The 19,811-nt window shown below is 44.7% G+C and overlaps 1 protein-coding gene across 2 annotated transcripts in view; it reads right to left on the bottom strand.

The window, feature by feature from the left end:
• Nucleotides 1-19,811, bottom strand: part of CAPN12 (calpain 12) — a 93,671-nt gene that overhangs the window by 9,147 nt on the left and 64,713 nt on the right. For both annotated transcript variants that reach the window (XM_068250599.1, XM_068250598.1), the window contains exons 15-19: nucleotides 19,584-19,644; nucleotides 12,887-12,945; nucleotides 8,638-8,706; nucleotides 6,159-6,231; nucleotides 1,695-1,811 (exon numbers count right to left, since the gene is read on the bottom strand). In XM_068250599.1, the coding sequence (XP_068106700.1) occupies nucleotides 1,695-1,811; nucleotides 6,159-6,231; nucleotides 8,638-8,706; nucleotides 12,887-12,945; nucleotides 19,584-19,644 (379 nt within the window). The remainder of the gene's footprint in view (nucleotides 1-1,694; nucleotides 1,812-6,158; nucleotides 6,232-8,637; nucleotides 8,707-12,886; nucleotides 12,946-19,583; nucleotides 19,645-19,811) is intronic.

A 19,811-nucleotide genomic window follows, 5' to 3' on the forward strand; every position in this document is an offset into this window, starting at 1 on the left:
CAGAGCCGGGAGAAGGTCCTCCAGCACCCAAGGCTTAGACACCAAAGTGCGCCCCTCCATCCCTCCCACACCACCCATCACACACTGATTGCTATTAGACTAAGAGGCGCCACAGGGCCCACAACCTCCCCAACACCTTAATATCTAATTATCTGGCTTGCAGTCACTGCCATGTATCCCCTTTTCTTATTTATTTCTGCTTCAAACACAATTAGGAATGACAGCTGAATGAAATCTGCGCCCCATCCTACACTGCGCCCTGAGGCTGGAGCCTCTCCAGCCTATGCCTCGGCCCGGCCCTGCTTGCAAGGCAAATGTAAAAAAGAGCTTAAAGAGGAATTGTCGCAAAAAACTTATATTTAAAACACATACAAATAAGAAGTACATTTCTCCCAGAGTAAAAGGAGCCATAAATTACTTTTCTCCCATCTTGCTGTCACTTACAGTAGGTAGTAGAAATCTGACATTACTGACAGGTTTTGGGCTAGTCCATCTCTTCGTGGGGGATTCTCAGCATGGCCTTTATTCTTTATCAAGACATTCTCTGAAAATGATAAATACAAAAATGCTGGCCAGCCTCCCTGCTCACTGCACACTTTGTTTGGCAGTTGGACGGAGCAACTGCCGTTCACTAAATGCTTTTAAAAAAAAATAAAGAAAAACCTAAGAACCCCCCCCCCCCCCCCCCCTATGAGAAGATGGGCTAGTCCAAAATCTGTTGGTAATGTCACATTTCTACTACCTACTGTAAGTGACAGCAACATAGGAGAAAAGTAATTTATGGCTGATTTTACTCTGGGAGAAACGTACTTCTTATTTGTATGCATGTTAAATATTAAGATTTTCGCGACAATTACTCTTTTTTTTTTTCCCGTAAAGTGATCCTTAAGTCTAACAAAAAAAATGAGATTTACTCACCTGGGGCTTCCCTCAGCCCCCTGCAGCCGATCGGTGCCCTCGCAGCCCCGCTCCGATGCTCCTGCATCCGCCGGCGAACACTTCCGGTTTGACCGTCACCGGCCGACAGGCATGGGAACGCGAGTGATTCTTCGCGTTCCCAGCCATAATATCGCCCCCTATGCTGCTATTGCGGCCAGGAGGGTGCAGGAGCAAGGCTGCGAAGGCACTGATCGGCTGCAGGGGGCTGAGGGAAGCCCCAGGTGAGTAAATCATTTTTTTTTGTTAGACTTAAGGATCACTTTTACACAAAAGGCATTTATTTAAATATTCAAAGTATACATGCCTAGGTACAAAGCGACAATTCCTCTTTAAACATTACATCCATGGTGCACTTATATTTGGGGAGAACCGAAACCAACAGGATTTTTATAGCAGGCCTAAAGAAATGCAAATATTGCCCAGTTGAAAAAGCACTGCAAATTATAGGCAGAAAAGATCATGATTGATCAAATCAGTCTCATGATTCTCTGTGTTTTTTTTTTTTTTCCAGGGCAAATTCTCTACTTCTAATGTCAGGCACTAGTACTTGAAGGGAGAGGTACATAGGCAAGAACACTGAGCAATGAAAGGACCGCACACCCTCCAGTGGCTACATCCTCCAGGTATTCATCACATTAAAGATGTGTGAATCACAGGACAGAGTTACAAATATTTGGCACTGCACCAGTATCAGTCTCGCCTGGGTGTGCTGCATGGCAGGATTTCATTTCTGTTCTCCTATGCTGTAGACTCACCTGTCAGACTTTGAAATTTCAGGAGACAGCAGATGAAATGATGGTAGCTGAGATAGCCATCCGAGTCACTATATCTTAACTGGGCAAGCCATACCAAGAAATCATCCACCGGAAGACCTTCAACATGAAACAAAACATTACGTACCCACATATATACTCATATATACTTTAAAGCCCTAATTCAGACATTTTTTCCTAACTGCATTATTTAGAAATGCAAATACCAAAATCGTGCATTAAAATTACTTTGTTTTGTTTTTGCAATATAAAAATAGAAAGTATGAGTCTTACTCACAGGCAGCCTGCTGCTCCTCAATAATTTTTCACCTCCCCTCTGTTTATCCTAAGATGGCTGCTCACCTGTCCCCAGCAGTGACAAGTGTGAACCCCTCCAAAGCCACACCTCCCTAGTGACTAGGGCCGGCCAGTTGTAGCTACAATGGGGCCTTTGGGCAAAAGTAACCTGGAGGCCCCCCTGAAACCTCGCCCCAGCAAAAAAAATTAACCCCATAGCGGCACTGAACACACACACACACATACACACTTTTTTGTGCTCCCTGGGGCCCCTGCAAAGTTTTTTTGTTTTGTTTTGTTTTATAGCAAAAAAAGCATAGCAACTCACCTGTCCTGGCAGGCATACTGCTTCATTAGTCAGTGCACTCTTCTTCATCCTCCATTATTACATAATGATTTGTGTTGGGTTATTGAGAAGATGCAGCCAGGCGAGAATGAAGGCAAGAGCAAACGGAGCAGCACACCCCCTGGGACAGGTGAGTTTCTACGCTGCCAAAATGTTGCAGGGGAGCCGTTGGCATTACAAAGGAGCTTGGGGGCCCAATGTGAGTTTTACATGGGGCCCCAACCACTGTATTGATATAAAGCCCCAGAACCTACCAAAGACAGTTGCAGTGTACGAGAGGTGTAATCAGTCTAAGGATTAGTACTATTCACTGCACATATACATTCGTTCATTTCCACCATAGCACCAATGAAAAGCTTATAACATGAATGGAGGGCCCCTCTGGTCCAGGGGCCCTGGTGCGGCCACAACCTCTGCATCCCCTATTGCTAGGCCACTGAGGGGAGCACAAGTCGGGGGGCCTTGGGGAAACTGCCCAGCTTGCCCTGCTAGTGACAGCCGATGGGTAGTGGAAATCACAGTGCAGGTGGAAGGAGGGAGGGAAGCCTGCACCTCCTTTTCAGATTCCCATATTTGTATAAGTTCTAATTACTTCGCATGAGCTGTACATTTATAAGTAATAGGCCCTATTTGTTTTACTGCACATACTTCTTAATGGTAATCACTTTTGTGTCACTCGACCAGGGCTGTGGAGTCGGTACAAAAATCATCAGACTCCGATTTCTCCATTTATAAAACCTCAGATTTCAGGTACCCGAAATTGCGCCGTCTCCTCGACTCCAACTGCAACTCCACAGCCCTGCACTCAACATATCTATTAAAAGTGGAGTGGATCAGCCTTTATAATCCCCAAATAAATTCAAAAGTGGAGATCACTATAGGGTATAATGAGGACAGTGGTGTTTGCGTCAGACAACTGTCTACAACTTTTTAAAGAGAACCAGAGATGAAGCAACCTCATGTATTTTACCTTATAAATCAGTGGGAACATGACAGTAAACACCTAATCTGCTCTTTGTTACATTGTTCTCTGTTTAATTTGCCTGTTATCACCTCTAAGATAAGAATCCCGACTAAGCAGTCGGTCTGGCTTTGCTACAGAATAATTATAGCTGAGACTGTGTTCTTTGCTGTCTTCAAGTCCAAGCCTGCCCCTGCTGGCTTTGCTCAGGAATCATTATAGCTGAGTCATTATAGCAAAGCCAGAATCAATGCTCAGTCCAGGATTCTTATCTCAGCTAGATAACAGACACTTTTAGCAGTGAGGATGGAACAGAGAGCATGGTAAATGTTTTCTCTAATGTTCCCACTGATTTCTATGGTAAAATACACAAGGGTGCTTCGTCTCTGGTTCACTTTAAGTCTTCAGCACATTTAAGAAGCAGCAGTCTGCAACTATAATGCAAGTTAATGGGTTGGTATAGCTGCTTCTTTAACTGTGACGTAACGATCACAGCTGTTAACCATATATTGATCTGGAGTGATTCTAGGATGACGCCAGATACACCAGTGAGTGACATGGCATGTGAGGAGGCCCATGTGCCAATAGCAGGATTAGTATCCTGCTACTAGCACATGGGATTGCACCTGGAAGTCACTAACTAAAACCATCCGAGGGCACTCACAAGAGGCAATAGAACACTCTGCAGGGGGTATGAAAGGGCACCAATATATCAGAAGGGACCCAGGTTCAAAGTCTGCAGTGGCCAGTGGGGAGCAGCACTACTATTATAGGGGGCATGGAGGGCACCAGTATAAGGAAGGGCACCAAAGTTCATAGTCTGCCTATAGGCCCTCTCATCTTTGGCTACACCATTGCCTGAAAATCTTCATAAAATTACCTAGAAGTTGTAATAAAGATAAATCTGTGGCACTCTACTGGTTTTCCTCTCACACAACACCACAAGCTTGAGTGCTGTACAGACCCATTGCTAGTCTGTTCTGTTGCTATAGAGGGGGGAGGAGAGACGACAGTATGGTGCACAACAGATTGACTTTGAGCAGGTAGGGGTATGAATGGGAACAATGCACCCGGCCTACTCTTGGCAGAAATGATACAACACTCTGTGATTCATCAGGAGTGCTGTACACACACTGGATGCTCAGCAGAGAGTTCCAACCAGCCATCTAATTTGAGAACCCTCTAGCATGTCTAGACGAAACGTGGGTTTAGAAGTGCAGATATTCTGTGATACATCTTAATTATGTAACCTCCCCAAGCCCCCCCCCCCCCCCCCCCCCGAGCTACTTCAGTGGTAACAAGACCATAAGAGACGAGGGTTCTGGCTAATGCCAATACCTATTCAGTAGGGAGTCCTTGGGCAATACTCCCTAACACGGCAGGGTGGCCTATTGGCTGCAGCTCATCGAGCGCTTTGATTCAGACAGAGGAGGAATGTTAGCATTTTTAAAAGAAAAGATTCTTAAGCTAGTTTAAAAAAAGTATCTTGTCAGGGAGTAATGAAAGGACAGGCAGTTTGTACTTTACAGTCTGGCTGCATATTCCCAGGGCTCTTTTTATAGGCAAACGAAGCAGATGTACAAATTATCTTCTGTAGCACAGAGAGCCACAGAACCATGCCAAGCACACTGTTCTTTATGGCACCCCTTACAAGGATAATAACAGAGGCCTGATTAGAATGAAAATGAAATGGTTAGTGCCATTAATGAGTGAATTAAGCAGGGCATTCTTTTAGTTTGTTCTTTACAGATTGTGGCAAAACTGGATTCCTAAGACAGTATTAAAGGACCACTGTCGCGAAAATCGTAAAATTTTAAAAACATGTAAACACATTCAAATAAGAAGTACATTTCTTCCAGTGTAAAATCAGCCATAAATTACTTTTCTCCAATTTTGCGGTCACCAGCTAGTAGAAATCTGACATAAACGACAGGTTTTGGAGTAGCCCATCTCCTCATGGGTCAGTTCTCCGAGTTTTCTTTATTTTCAAAAGCACTTAGTGAATGACAGTTGCTCCGTCCAACTGACAAAAAAGTGTGAAGCAAGCAGGGAGGCTGACCAGCATCTTTGTATAAATCCTTTTCAGGGAGTGTCTTTATGAAGAACAAAGGTCTTGCTAAGAATCCCCCATGAAGAGATGGACTAGTCCAAAACCTGTTGGTTCTGTCAGATTTCTACTAGCTACTGTAAGTGACAGCAACATAGGAGAAAAGTAATTTATGGCTCATTTTACTCCTGAAGAAACAAACTTCTTATTTGTATGTGATTACATGTATTTTAAAATGTATTTATTTTTTCGTTGCAGGAGTGGTCCTTAGAGTAAAAAAAACAAAAAAAAAGATACCCGGGATATATGAATAGTATAATATTTGTATTAAACTGACTGTACTACTTATTGTGCAAAAGCATTTATGAGCCCATTTCCATTTGCGAATGGGAGCTAAAGGGATGCGAATCGACTACGCATCACTTCCGCCCCCAATCACGTCACTTCCGCATCCCCCGATACGGAACTGAATGGAGTAGACTAGGGCGGATGCGGCCATGCGGGAATCTGCAGCATGCTGCAGATTCTGATCGCTCCGCACCGCTCCGGATAACCAGCAAGCAATGGAATCTGTTCCATTCATGTTCTTTGGTTTCACGGCTGCGGTGCAATATGCATACGTAGTGGAAATGGGCCCTAAGTGATTGCTGCATGTTTCGGTGTGTGAAGCAATTTTGCCAGGCAGAAATCTGGGGAACTGGCCATACACAACTATTCAACAGTCATGTCCAGAACAGGGACTGTACTTCGGCGCTGCCGGGCTGTGGTGCTTAAGGTGCTGAACTGTGGTGTTAAGTCATGTTTCGACAGTCTTACCTGCTGCCTTAAGAGCAGGTACAAGTTGATTGATGTAGATTCTGTTGTCTTTGTGCACATTACAGAATATTTGCTGTTGGAAAAAAATGATCATTATCAATGTATTTTACAGACAATATTCAGGTTTCTTTATAAAAAATGCTATTTGCCTGCTTTTCTGGTGAGCAGGAAATTGGGTGCTGGAGGAGGCACGTAAATTTGGGCGCTGCCATTGGCGCCCATAAAGATATCATATATACTGTAGGTGAAAATTTGTGCGGCGTGGTGTCTGATGAATAGTGGTATTTTCTGTTTTTGTTTTTTTTTGTGGTGGGTTTGGGGGGTTAAGATTAGGCATCAGGAAAAAGGGTTTGCGGCAGGGGAGGGGGTTAAGGCTATGTGTCAGACAGCAGGGGGTTTGCAGCTGGGGGAGGAAGAGAGAGTTAAAGTGTACCCGGGGCAACATGTAACATGATGAGATAAACGTGTATGTACAGTACAAATTATATTAATAACCAGGCTGTTTTACTTGGTTTATTATGCTGCCTGAAAGAGTTAATTTTTAGACATGTGACAGCTTCTGTCTTGTTGGTATCTTGTGGGCAATATTGTAAACATCACTGATAAGCTAATTAAAGTCATAAACGTTTTTCTGTCAGAAAACAACTTCTGAGCTCAGGGAGAGAGATAAAAAGGTCAATAGTTCATGTATTTTAAGTCTGGGACACTTATTAGGCTGTCACTGATTAGAGACAGTGAAACATTCAACTTACTTTGTAATTGTTTAAACATAAAAGAAAACCTTGGGATCCCTAAAAAAAGTCATTTTTAGGAGTAGAAGGATAAATATAATTGTTTATCTCATCTGTTTATTTCCGCCTCAGGTTCACTTTAAGGTTAGGTGTCAGTAAAGGAGTTCTGTGTGAGGGTAGGATAATGTTTAGTTGTAATTAAATATTAGTAACATTTACCGATATTTTACTATCAGAATTACCACTGTAAAATGGTAAAAAATGTCAGCAATATTCTACTACGGTATATCAGCTATTTCCCAGTGCCCAAATTTCTCGCCGTTATGTTGCCACTTTATAAATCAATAATAATATTTTGCGCCTACGCTGCTTTTATGTTAATTCTCTGTTGAGTCATAACTAGAATAGGTATGCATGTTTTTTCCAGGTGTGTGACTACCAAAACTATAAAGAGGGGACAGCACAAATGAACATCAAGGGACACCTGTACACATAATTGTGACAAGACTATATATACTCTGTAAAGCGCTGCAGAACATGTCGGCGCTATGTAAATAACAAAATACTAGTCAACTGAAACGATCATGAATGATGTTTTAGGTTGCAAAAGTCTAGCATATGCATAAAAAAACTATGCTACTTATGCAATCTTTACCCCCCCCCCCCCCCCCCCATGTGCCTCTTAAAGAGAAACTAAACTAAAAATAAAAAGGCAAAATAACCATACAAAGGTCATACTTACCTCCTGTGCAGTCTACTCATTAATCTCTTTCTCCTCTCCTGTGTCCCATTTGTCCACTGTGATCAATGGATTTCTCCATCCTTCATTTTAAAAATGGCCATTACCCCATAACAGCTTCCTGGTCAGCACACTGTTATCACCCACTTGAGCTATAGGGAACGTGGACTTTACCTTGCACATTCAGTTGTAACTGACAGCTGCTGATATATACAGATCTATGGAGGGCAATCTTGCGCTGGTGTGTGGGGGAGATGCTGGACTGTATTGGATGTACCCACTAGAGCTGCTCCTCAGTGCCCGGCTGTTATTCCAAAAACACAGGTTAAAAATGCATGCAAGTGATCACTTGACAAAAGCGTGGAAACGCTGAAACGCGTTGTGACGTCACTGGCACACGGAAGTGCCGCAGGGCGAACAGGATCCGGCGTCCCCACACCACCTTTCGGACCACACGGTTGCAGGCCACAGTGGTGCTAAGGCTGCCTCCCGCGGACTCAACAGGGCTTTTCCCTCTACATGCCTGAAAACTACTCCTTTCATGTAAGTGCATTTTTAACCTGCGTTTTTGGAATAAAAGGATAATGCACTTAGAGCGCTCCTCCCCTCCTTTTTGTTAGCTGCTGATAGATAACTGACAGCAACTGGTATATTTCAGTTCTGACAAATTATTGTCAGAACTGGAAGGGATCACTGTAAGAAGAAAATAGTGAGCTTCTGAGAGGAACTGACGGTGAGGTGAGTATGTAATATTCATTTGCAGCTACGTCATGTGTTTATTTTAAATAATTTTACTCGCTTCAGGTTCCGTTTAAGAACCCCTATATCAAGTTTTCAGCTTTAGTGTGGCTACTACAGATTAGGTTATTACAGTAACTTGATAGCACAATGACAGAGCTGATGAAGGGACACACGAGTAAACACAAGGGTGTTTCTTATTTATTAGCCAACACAGTTGCTATTTAAGGACAAAAGGAAATAACTATGAAACCACAAGGGAAATACAGACCGTTCCAGCAATGATTTTCTTCCAGAGCCTGTGAAACTGCTCCCAGTCCAGGGAACCCACAGCTGATATCTGTCTGGAGTCAAATAATCACAACACACAACTATGGAGCTACAGCATTGAGGAGAGCCAGAGGAATGTACAGTGTGTCCCTAAACAATAGTCCCAAATCACACACTTCAAATGCTGGAAAAGCTCATAATGCTTCATTGACCGCAGGAAAGAGTACTGGCATCTCCAGAATGTATATACTTTTTTTTTTTTTTTTTTTTAAACATGATTTTGTTAACTTTATTACTGGGGAATGAGGAGTATTGACTAGTGAAATGTTTACTCATTTTAGGATTCTACTTACATCAGTTGCCCCAACATATCCAAACTGATCCACTTTCAATCGATTTTGAACGTTTTTAGATTGAAAATGTGATTGGACTTGTTGGAAAACCTCCCTATAAAAATCAATGCATGTATGGCCAGCTTGAAGTAAAAGTTAACACAGAACTTCTTTGCTGCTCTAAAAGATTAGCAACAGCATGATAACCTTTATGGATAAAAATTATTATTTACGATAATCCTAAAAAATAAAATAAAATTAAGTTTTACTTTTGCTGCAGAAGGCACTACAAGGGTGAAACCTCTGTTTACTATATGAAGAGCTGCCTAGGCAGAGCTCTCCTGCAGTCTATTCACATTTGCTTAGAAGAACTAATTAGGCATCTTGATCTGCGTAAACCAATACAGAACACGGAGAAGTGTATTTCTTCACTGTGTCATAAAGACTTTTCATTGTGTGCTGTGCAAGAGTTTGGGCTCACTTTAAAATAATTGAGAGAAAAAGTGATAGAACTACTTCCTTTTTAAAGCTTGATTAAATAAAAAAATTGAACAAGGCAAATTCTAATAGCAATTGGGATGGTAAGTGAATATGAACAATGTACAGGAGCAAAGAAGGGAAAAAAGAGATCTTTGCAGCTCATTAGAAGTAGGTGTACCTCATCTCTGCTAACAGAACATAACAGGCTCTACAGGTCTCAAGCCTGTATGAATAGCTGCACAGCTGCTGCAAGCGCTGGGCCTATGCTTCCATAGGGGTAAACTGGACAATTGTCCATGGCCCCCAAGCTGGATGACACCCTGCTACCCCCCCCCCCTCCCCACATTCCCAGGTCTCGCCAGTGGCATAGGGGCAGTGGTGCCCGCTGTGAATGGTCCTAGGGTGCTCGCTTGTCCTCCCCGACGTTTCCCACCTGCATAGAGCGCAGTGGGGAAGATTAGAGGCAGCATACTCACCTCTTGCAGGTTCCGGGCGCTGGAGGTCCCATCTGTCCGCTCTGCACCAACGCTGCTCCATACTTCCTGCGTCTCCGTTTTGCCTCTGGTGCCTGATCTGAGAAGAAAGAAGCACAGAGCGGTGGTGCAGAGGAGACAGACAGGCTGGACCTCCAGCTCCTGGAACCTGTAAGAGGGGAGTGTGTGTGCGCACTCACTCTCTTCCCCACTGCTACCATAATGGGGTGGTAGAAAGGCACATCTGGCTACCATACTGGGGGGAGGGGGGTTTGAGGGAGGGGTCACTACTGACCTAGCTAACATACTGGAGTGGGAGGGGGGTGAGGGAGGATGGGGGGCACATCTGATCTAGCTACCATACTGGTGTGTGAGGGGTGGTTGAAGGAGGGGGGGGGGGGGCATCTAGCTACCACACTGTTTGAGGCTATGGGGCACATCTAGCTGCCATACTGGGGTGGGATTGAATGAGGAGCACATCTGGCTACCATACTGGGGTGGTAGGGAGGGGGCACATCTGGCTACCATACTGGAGTGGGAGGGCAGGAGGAGCACATCTGGCTACCATACTGGGGTGGTAGGGAGGGGGCACATCTGGCTACCATACTGGAGTGGGAGGGCAGGAGGAGCACATCTGGCTACCATACTGGAGTGGGAGGGCAGAAGGAGCACATCTGGCTACCGTACTGGAGTGGGAGGGAAGGAGGAGCACATCTAGCTACCATACTGGGGTGGTAGGGAGGGGGCACATCTGGCTACCATACTGGAGTGGGAGGGAAGGAGAAGCACATCTGGCTACCATACTGGGGTGGTAGGGAGGGGGCACATCTGGCTACCATACTGGAGTGGGAGGGCAGGAGGAGCACATCTGGCTACCATACTGGAGTGGGAGGGAAGGAGAAGCACATCTGGCTACCATACTGGGGTGGGAGGGCAGAGCCCACCTGGCTACCGTACTGGGTTGGGAGGGAATGAGGAGCACATCTGGCTACCATACTGGAGTGGGAGGGAAAGAGGAGCACATCTAGCTACCATACTGGGGTGGTAGGGAGGGGGCACATCTAGCTACTATACTGGGGTGGAAAGGGGGAGCACATCTGGCTACTATACTGGGGTGGAAAGGGGGGGGGGCACATCTGGCTACTATACTGGGGTAGGAGGTAGCACATTATTTAATGTAGGAAGGGGGGGAAGGTCCAAATTCTGCATCGGGGCCCCAAGGTCTGTAGCTACGCCACTTAGTCTTGCCAAACTTTATTGTGGCTCCCAGAGACATTGTAGCTAGAACCGGCCCTGAGCAAGCGGAGCTGCAGAGTGATATGCTTATCATTTACACGCATCACTTCATTACTTTCTGAATTTGCCCTGTACCATTTTACTTCACTTTACAGATACTATAGGTAGTTCCTCATAGAAGTAGTAAGATTGTTCACTGAAGATTGTATCATTGATGGACACCTTTCAGGGTTGTACAGAGTTTAGTTATTGTTATTTCAGCTGTACAGACCTCGCAGCTGCTGCTTCTTCTGTATGTGTCCTTGCTGCATTTGTTTGGCTGATTGCTGCTGTATTCTTATTTTGTATGCCTTTTGTGGCAGGGTTCTTTTTCCCTACTGTGCCATTTTTATTTTAATGTTGGTCCTGCATTTGTAATTTACACCTTTCACGAACTAATTGTACAGTGCTGCTTAATATGTTGGATTTTATAAATTAAGGCTAACGGGTAATAGCCACGCCTCCTGTTTCTCCTCTCCCTACATACTATAGCACTCAATACTTCTATTTAGTTTTCCTCTGGCATTTTATACATCTCAGGAACTCCAGTGGTAATGCAAACCTGTTTAGTTTGTGCCGCCACCCCAATGACTGGGCCGTAACAAACATGTCACCATATGACAGATGGAATCCCCAATAATTTCTTTACTCTGCATTCCAGATGCCATTGTTTCTCTTTATTGTGTTTCCAGCAGTAGAACAGGACTTCCTTGAATTATAAGAAACTAGCACATGATTCAAATGAAGGATCAGTCTAGTATTCACCCTTAAAGAGGAACTGTAGTGAAAAATAACAATGAATACATTTTTTTCTTACAATATTCATTTCTAGATTACTTAGTCAGTGTTTGTGCATTGTAAAATCTTTCCCTAATTTACATTCTGAAATGTATCACTTGTGGTGACAGCTTTAGTCCAGCAAAGTGATCTGTACGAAATGTTCGTTACTGGGAGTTCTATGCACATAGGGAGATATTGATTGCAATTGGAAAAAGACGTTATTTCCCACAATGCAACGAGGTTCACAGACAGGAAACTGTCATGGCCATGACATCACACTGTGGGAGGGGTTTTACTACAATATCAGCCACCCAGACGCCCTTGATGATCTATTAGAGAAAAGGCAAATATTTCTCATGGGAAAGGGGTATCGGCTACTGATTGAAATGAAGTTCAGTCCTTGTTTAAAGTTCCTCTTTAAAGCAAACCTGTGAGGTTTGCTTAAAGCCCGTGGCCGCAATGCGCCTGTGCAGTAGCATGGACCTGCTCTAATGTCAATGGAAAAAGCCAAGCTTATCAGGTCTTTGCTACTGCGCATGCGTGCGCCATCAACAAGCCCATGTTGACTGTCTTCTGGGGGACGGCCCGGTGGTGAATAGAGGAAGCTCCCTCTATTGAATTCACTATGGGTCATTAAAAAAAAAATAGAGAGAAAAAAAAGAGAATTAAGTTTTGGGGATGGTCAATGAGACACAAATAATTTGGTTTGATGAAAATTTTTATGCTGATTTTATGGTTCTCTAAAACAGACTAAATGATACTTCTGCATTATGTTGGTCCATTTGCAAGGTGAATTTTTTTTTGCAAGAAATTAGCATAAGAATTTGCACCAAACCAGAAATTATTTGCATTGACCATCCATAATAAGCATATAAAAGCTTAAAAAAATGTGTTTTGTTGGGTAGGATACATCCTGGGAGGCTAGGAAACATCGGCAGGTCTCCAGAGGGAAATTCGGCAAGAGAGGAACTGTAAGGAGGAAACGACATACAAAAGAAATGTTATATAAGCGTCTTTTTATATGTGGCACAGAGTACACACTGTGTACAATAGAAAACACAATTAAAATTCCTGTTAGGTTTTGTACACACATTCCTCTAAAGTGTATGCCTAAATTGTCATTAGCACTGCATTACATATAACAATCAGATACCTCCAGGCTCCAACCTGGTGGACACTGGCCGATATTGTGATCAGCTCACCCCGAGTTCACTTTCAACCAAAGCACAAATAGGTAATCTACACACTGCCCAAAAGAGAAACCCATGATGGGCTGCTGTTTAGCCATCTGCAGAAGATATTTTTTGCCACTTGTTGCTACTGATGGATTTGGAAGTACCGTATGACGGGAGTGGAGTTCCTTCCTCAGCAATGTGTTTTTAATAGGGGCCAGGCATCTTGTGATGCCCAAAGCCTTGTAATGAGCTGAGCTTCCTGTATCTCCCATTTTAGACAGCATTTATAATTAATCTACAAGCAGTGGCGTCACTGGGGAAAGGAGAGCGCTAGGTGCGGACCGCAACAGGTGTCACAAGCAGAGGGGGTGACGCCAAGATCCAGGCTAAGGAACAGTGAAGTGGAGTTGTGTAAATATAGACCAGGCTATTGCCCAACTGCTCTCTCCCCTATAGCAAATGGGTCCAGTATAACCCCATTCTCAACAAATTTAACAAGTAACGATACTACAAAAAAGTATTATTGGTTTTGTTCACCCGGGTGAAGTTGGAGGTTCATGGGGCAAGAGAGGGGGGTGACACCACGAGTATCTGCCCCAGGTGACACCAACCCTAGTGACGCCTCTGTCTACAAGGAGTTGGAAACCATATAATTACCATACTTTTCTGACCGTAAGATGCTCCTGACCATAAGATGCACCTAGATTTAGAGGACAAAAACCCGGGGGGGGGGGGGATAAACTGAACTAAACCTGGTAATTCCATGGTGCAGAGGCATCTTAGAGACCTTTCCCCTTCCCCCAATTACTATGTCCCCTTGTACCTCTTGTATTACCCCCCTCCCCTCCTATGTCCTACTCTGTCCCTCTGCATCCTCATCTGTCCTCTGGCTTTCCGATATATCCTTCTTTCCCTATGTCCTCGTATCTCGTTGCGAGGCATAGCGGAATGCAGGGGGTTAGAGGAAGACATAGGGAGAGCCGGGGGGAAGGGGGGACAAAGGAGGACATAGTGAAAGTCGGGGGGCAGGTGAGGGGGGGCTCTGCTCCCTCTCCGCGTCATGGTCCTGGGCGCCGGTCTGAATTGTATTATTCGGACTATAAGATGCACTGACTTTTTATCCCCACTTTTGGGGGAGAAAAATTGTGCCTTATGGTCCAAAAAATACAGTAGCCCCCTGAAAGGGCCACAGGTCACCAAATAAATCTAGACAGATATTTAAAAAAAAACAAAAAAAAAACAAAACTTTTATACCTACTTGGAGATCTTTAATATATACTCCGATATGATCTCAAAGATATTTTGTTTATGGATATTAATTCAAATACCAACTAAACATTACTATGAGGAAGATGAAACGTGACTAACTGTAAGGAAGGGATGTTTCAAGAAGACCATTATGGCTGAGGAACAGAAGCTTGCACTATGAAGAATGGTTGGCAGGCACCTACAGGAGTGGCACAGTAAACATTCCAATATGATTGAAGTTGGGTAATAAAGCTTATAAAAAACAGAAAGACACCAGGAAATTATAAGTGTATCTAGAGAGAGTTTATTCTTATGGCGATTACAATGAACTTGGAGTGAATCATTCTCAGAGTTTCATTTAGAGCATTTGTGGAAAGGGACAAGAGGAAGTTGTGACATCACAGAAGGATGCCTGCACTAGTTTTCTATTCTTAAAGAGAACCTAAAGTAAAATAAAACTGACCAGACTTATTTCCCATTAGGTCCCCTTTAAATGGACCATGAGCAGTGAGCAAAATAGGAAATCCGGAATTACCAGTGCCTTTCTCCAGCCCCTGTAGCCCGCGAGGTCTCCGGCATCCCATGGGTCCCTTACGCGGTCCCGCTGGTTGCTCTGGTAATCCGGTGACTTCTGCTGAAGTCACGTATGCGCGCCCCGGTCAACATAAAAGTCCTGCGCATGTGAGGTTAAGTCTTTAGAGAACCGCACATGTGCAGGACTCTTACGGTGATTACTGGAGTCACCAGGGGGACCGTGAAAGGCTGCTGTACCTAATCTAGGTTCTCAGCAGAGACGGTCTTTGTTGCCCACCCCAGCCAAGTTTTATCTAGCGTGTGTACAAGGCTTAAAGCGGAATATAACCCTGCATTTCAACTTTGCTCTAAAACATTATTTACAGTATATTATATGCAACCAGCATTTTTTTTTTACTAGACCAGCATTGGAAGGGTTACACAGGGCTTTAAAGTTCCTGGAGATTTCTGCAGACGCATCCGAAGCTGAAATAGATACATTTTGTTTACATAAATGTATCTAAGTGTTGAATGTTACACACTTTGGCTGTCCTCCAGCTCAGTCAGAGAGATGAGTCACATTCAACACTTAGATACATTTATGTAAACAAAATGTATCTATTTCAGCTTCAGATGCGTCTGCAGAAATCTCCAGGAACTTTAAAACTCTGTGTAACTCTTCCAATGCTGGTCTAGTAAAAAAAAATGCTAGTTGCATATAATATGCTGTAAATAATGTTTTAGAGCAAAGTTGAAATGCAGGGTTATATTCCGCTTTAACCACTTCAGGGGGTTGTTTTCACCTTATGGATGAGAGGAATTTTCACATTTCAGCGCTTCTTTTTCTTTCCTCAATAACTTTATCGCTACTTATCACAACAAAATGATCCATTTTTTTCACCACCAATTTGTCTTTCTTTGGGTGGTACGTTTTGTTAATAATTTTATGCTAAATGCATTTTAACAGGAATAATAGGAAGAAAATGGAAACAAAATCATAATTTCTCGGTTTTTGGCCATTATTGTTTTAAAATAGAATGTAAAACTGTGGATAAAAGCAACACATTTTATTTGCCCATTTGTCCCAGTTATTTCAACGTTTACATTTTATCCCTAGTACAATATATGGTGACAATATTTTATTTGTAAATAAAGGTGCATTTTTTGAGTTTTAAATCCATCACTAATTACAAGCCCATCATTTAACCTCCTTGCCGGTCTAATTCCCCCGGCAAGGAGGCAGCGCAGCACTTTTTTTTTAATTTTATTTTTTTTAAATCATGTAGCGAGCCCAGGGCTCGCTACATGATAGCCGCTGAGCAGCGGCAGCTCCGCAGCCACTCCGATCGCTTCCGGCGATCGGAGTAAACAGGAAATCCCGTTCAGAACGGGATTTCCTGCTGGGCTTCCCCGGTCGCCATGGCGACGGGGCGGGATGACGTCATAGGGAATCCCAGGCCACCCCTCAGCGCTGCCTGGCCCTGATTGGCCAGGCTGCGCAAGGGGTCTGGAGGGGGGGGGGCGGCGCGACGTTGCGGATAGCGGCGGATCGGCGGTGAGCGGATGTTACAAGCAGCTAGCAAAGTGCTAGCTGCTTGTAACGAAAAAAAAAATTATGCAAATCGGCCCTGCGGGGCCTGAGAAATCCTCCTGCGCCGGTTACCCCGAACTGAGTTAATAACCGGCAAGGAGGTTAATAATAATATACCCTCTTGTCATACATATAAAAAAATGTTTAGTCCCTAATGTCTGTAGGTGTAATTTTACTATTTGGCCACAAGATGTCCTTGCGCATTATTTCCTATTGCGTACAATAAGTACGCTAAATAGGAAGTAATGCAAGGTTGTGTAACTTCTGAAGTGACGCAGGCATTTCATTGATGCCGGCAATCACGGGGACCTAGAGGGGAGATGAATAAATGGGAACAAAGTTTACCATTCATTAATCCAATGATCGGTGGCGGGAACGAGCAAGTGGGAGTGAGCATAGCGGCACCATTTGAGAATGATCACTGTTTTTAAACAGAAACCGTGATCGTTCTCGCCGGAAAAGCACGGATTGGCTCGGGGGACTTCTTTCCCCTGCCACCAATCCCCTTTGTCGCCGGGACCATCGAGATCGTGTGCTTCCGCCCGCATGATCCCGCGCAGCTCCCCAAACTGCATGAACATGAGTCTCACGTCCCTGCAGCAGCACCAGCCGCGGACGTGAGACTCACGTCCGTGCGGCTTAAGTAGTTAGTGTACCCGAGGCGACATGTGACATGAGATAAACGTGTTTGTACAGTACAAAACATATTAATAACCAGGCTGGTTTACTTGTTATATTTTGCTGCCTGAAAGAGTTCTTTTCTAGGCATGGAAGTGACAGCTTCTGTCTTGTGGGAATATAGTAACCATAACTGATAAGGAAATTACAGCCATAAAAGCTTTCCTGGCAGAATACCAAAAAGTCTTGCCGGAGATGAGCTGTTTGGTAGGCCTCCTTGCAGCTACTGAATGAGGCGCTGCAGATTGGAATGCCTTACAGACAGCGCAGACAATGGGACATAGGTTCCACACCCTATGATAGTAGGTAGGTGCAATTTACCATAAACTGTAACACCAAAAACTCTATCAAGGTCTGAATAGACGATTCACATAGGCAGTATTCAATTACCATACCGCCTCTCGGATAACCACGCCCCCATCTAGCATTAACCTCCTGGGCGATAATCCCGAGCTGAGATCGGGGTATGTCGCGCAGGAGGATTTCTCAGGCCCTGGTGGGACGATTTGCATAATTTTTTTTTGTTACACGCAGCTAGCACTTTGCTAGCCGCCGCTACCCGCCGTGCCGTGCAGGCCCCCCCCCCCCCCCCAGACCCCTTGTGCAGCCTGGCCAATCAGTGCCAGGCAGCGCTGAGGGGTGGATCGGGACTCTCTCCGACGTTGGTGATGTCATCGCGAGCGTCGCCATGGCGACGGGGGAAGCCAAGCAGGAGATCTGAACGGGATCCCCTGCTTGCACTGATCGCCGGAGGCGGTCGGAGGGGGTGGGGGGATGCCGCTGCACAGCGGCTATCATGTAGCTAGCGCTAGGCTAGCTACATGATTTTAAAAAAAAAAAAAATTAAAAAGTGCTGCGCCCCCTCCTGGGTGATGTAATTGTATCTCCCAGAGGGTTAAACTATTCTATTTAACCCAGTGTCCGTGCCTGCAGCATCATCTGATGGAGTAAGCATGCCGAAACGCGTCATGATGATGCAGGCACTGTGAATGAGGTCCTTTCCACTCCACCCCACCGTGATGGTCTTGTACATCTGGACACCCTTGCTATTGGCCACAGCTCCGGGAATCGGAGAGAAGAGAAGGGATTTCTGACTACCCAATGTGGGAGATATGCTTTGAAAGCATTTGCATCTTGTAAGTGCAATTTTATCAGTAATAAAACGTTAATGCACCATAGAGTGCTCCTCTTTCATCTTGTTTTTCAGTACACTTGTCCCACGTGTTGTGGAGCTTGCTAATTGGTGTCATTCACTGGAGTATTACCTCCTGGATCCTTCGCTTTGTTGGAGCGCTGTTATTTTTTGAAAGTTGTACATTAATCTCTGCTCATTCCCTGACTTATTCCTATAGGTGATTTAGCCAAGTGACTATGGATAGCGTTATTCTGAAGGACAAAGAGTGGTTAACAAGGGTTAAATGACAAATATTATCCCTGTTTAATGCCCCATCCACCGAGATCTCCTTTAGCTAGCATCTAGGCCGGATTTGTACTCTTTAGCGCCCTAGGCCACTGTCGCCAGCCGTCCCCCTTCAGTATAGGTAGCGAGATGACCCCTTCCCTCTTCCCTCTAGTATAGGCAGCCAGATGACCCCCCCCCCCCCCCAGTATAGGTAGCCAGATGACTCCTCCCCCTTCCCTTCAGTATAGGTAGCGAGATGACCCCTCCCCTCTTCCCTCTAGTATAGGCAGCCAGATGACTTTTCCCCACTTTCCCTACAGTATAGGTAGCCAGATGACTCCCTTAATCCCTCCTTTTCCCACCCCCACCTTTCAGTATAGGTAAGCAGCTCGCTTTCACACCCCAGCAGCCATCTGTGTCACTCATTTCTTCACTCGTCTCCAGAGCAGAAGCTTCCTCTACCTTTCCGTTTCCAATGCTGCCCAAGTCTGTAGCTGCCCACCACAATGCCAACGTGCACAGAGAGCAAGGTGGGCACTGCACAGGTGGCTGGCAGCAGGCAGCGCTCGCCTGATCTCCCTGTATTGCAGCATTTGCAAGCTGGCAAATGCTGCACCAGTTTGGCCTGCTGCTTTGGTGCCCTTCCTCCTGTGGTGCCCTAGGCCAAAGCCTACGTGGCCTAGGCCTAAATCAGGCCCTGGCTAGCATGGTTACTAAGGATACTTACTAAAAACCAAAATAGCCATACAATAGTCAGCCCTGAACTTCCACAAGGTATAACAGTATACTGTGTTCTAATGATGCTGATTGGTAAGGTGTAGTACGGTATGTCTTGTATGATCATCCTCCATGTTTCTGGCATTTCCCTTTCATAGTAATAATGATCTATGTAAAGTTTCTGCACTTCACCAGTCAGTGCTGTAGTGGCATGTCTGGAATTCCACACTGATGAGCATTGTTGACTGTGTTGGCGTTTTGGTGCGTCAAGTAAAACACTTACCAAACTCGCTCAGCAGAGAAGCCAAGAGCCTGTGAAGCTGCACATCATTGATTCTGCAGTCCTGTGATTGGACATCAGAGAAGGGAATGGATTAGAGAGGAAACTCTGCCCGCTACTGAAGAAAGCTCATTTAACATGTTACCGATACACAAGAATGTGGTCATTTGATTTTCCTTCTACAGCCAATGATGATCTTCTAGAGCTGTCAGAGACCTTCAATGTTGCTTC

Source organism: Hyperolius riggenbachi, chromosome 8 (assembly GCF_040937935.1).
Source record: "Hyperolius riggenbachi isolate aHypRig1 chromosome 8, aHypRig1.pri, whole genome shotgun sequence".
NCBI lineage: Eukaryota > Metazoa > Chordata > Amphibia > Anura > Hyperoliidae > Hyperolius > Hyperolius riggenbachi.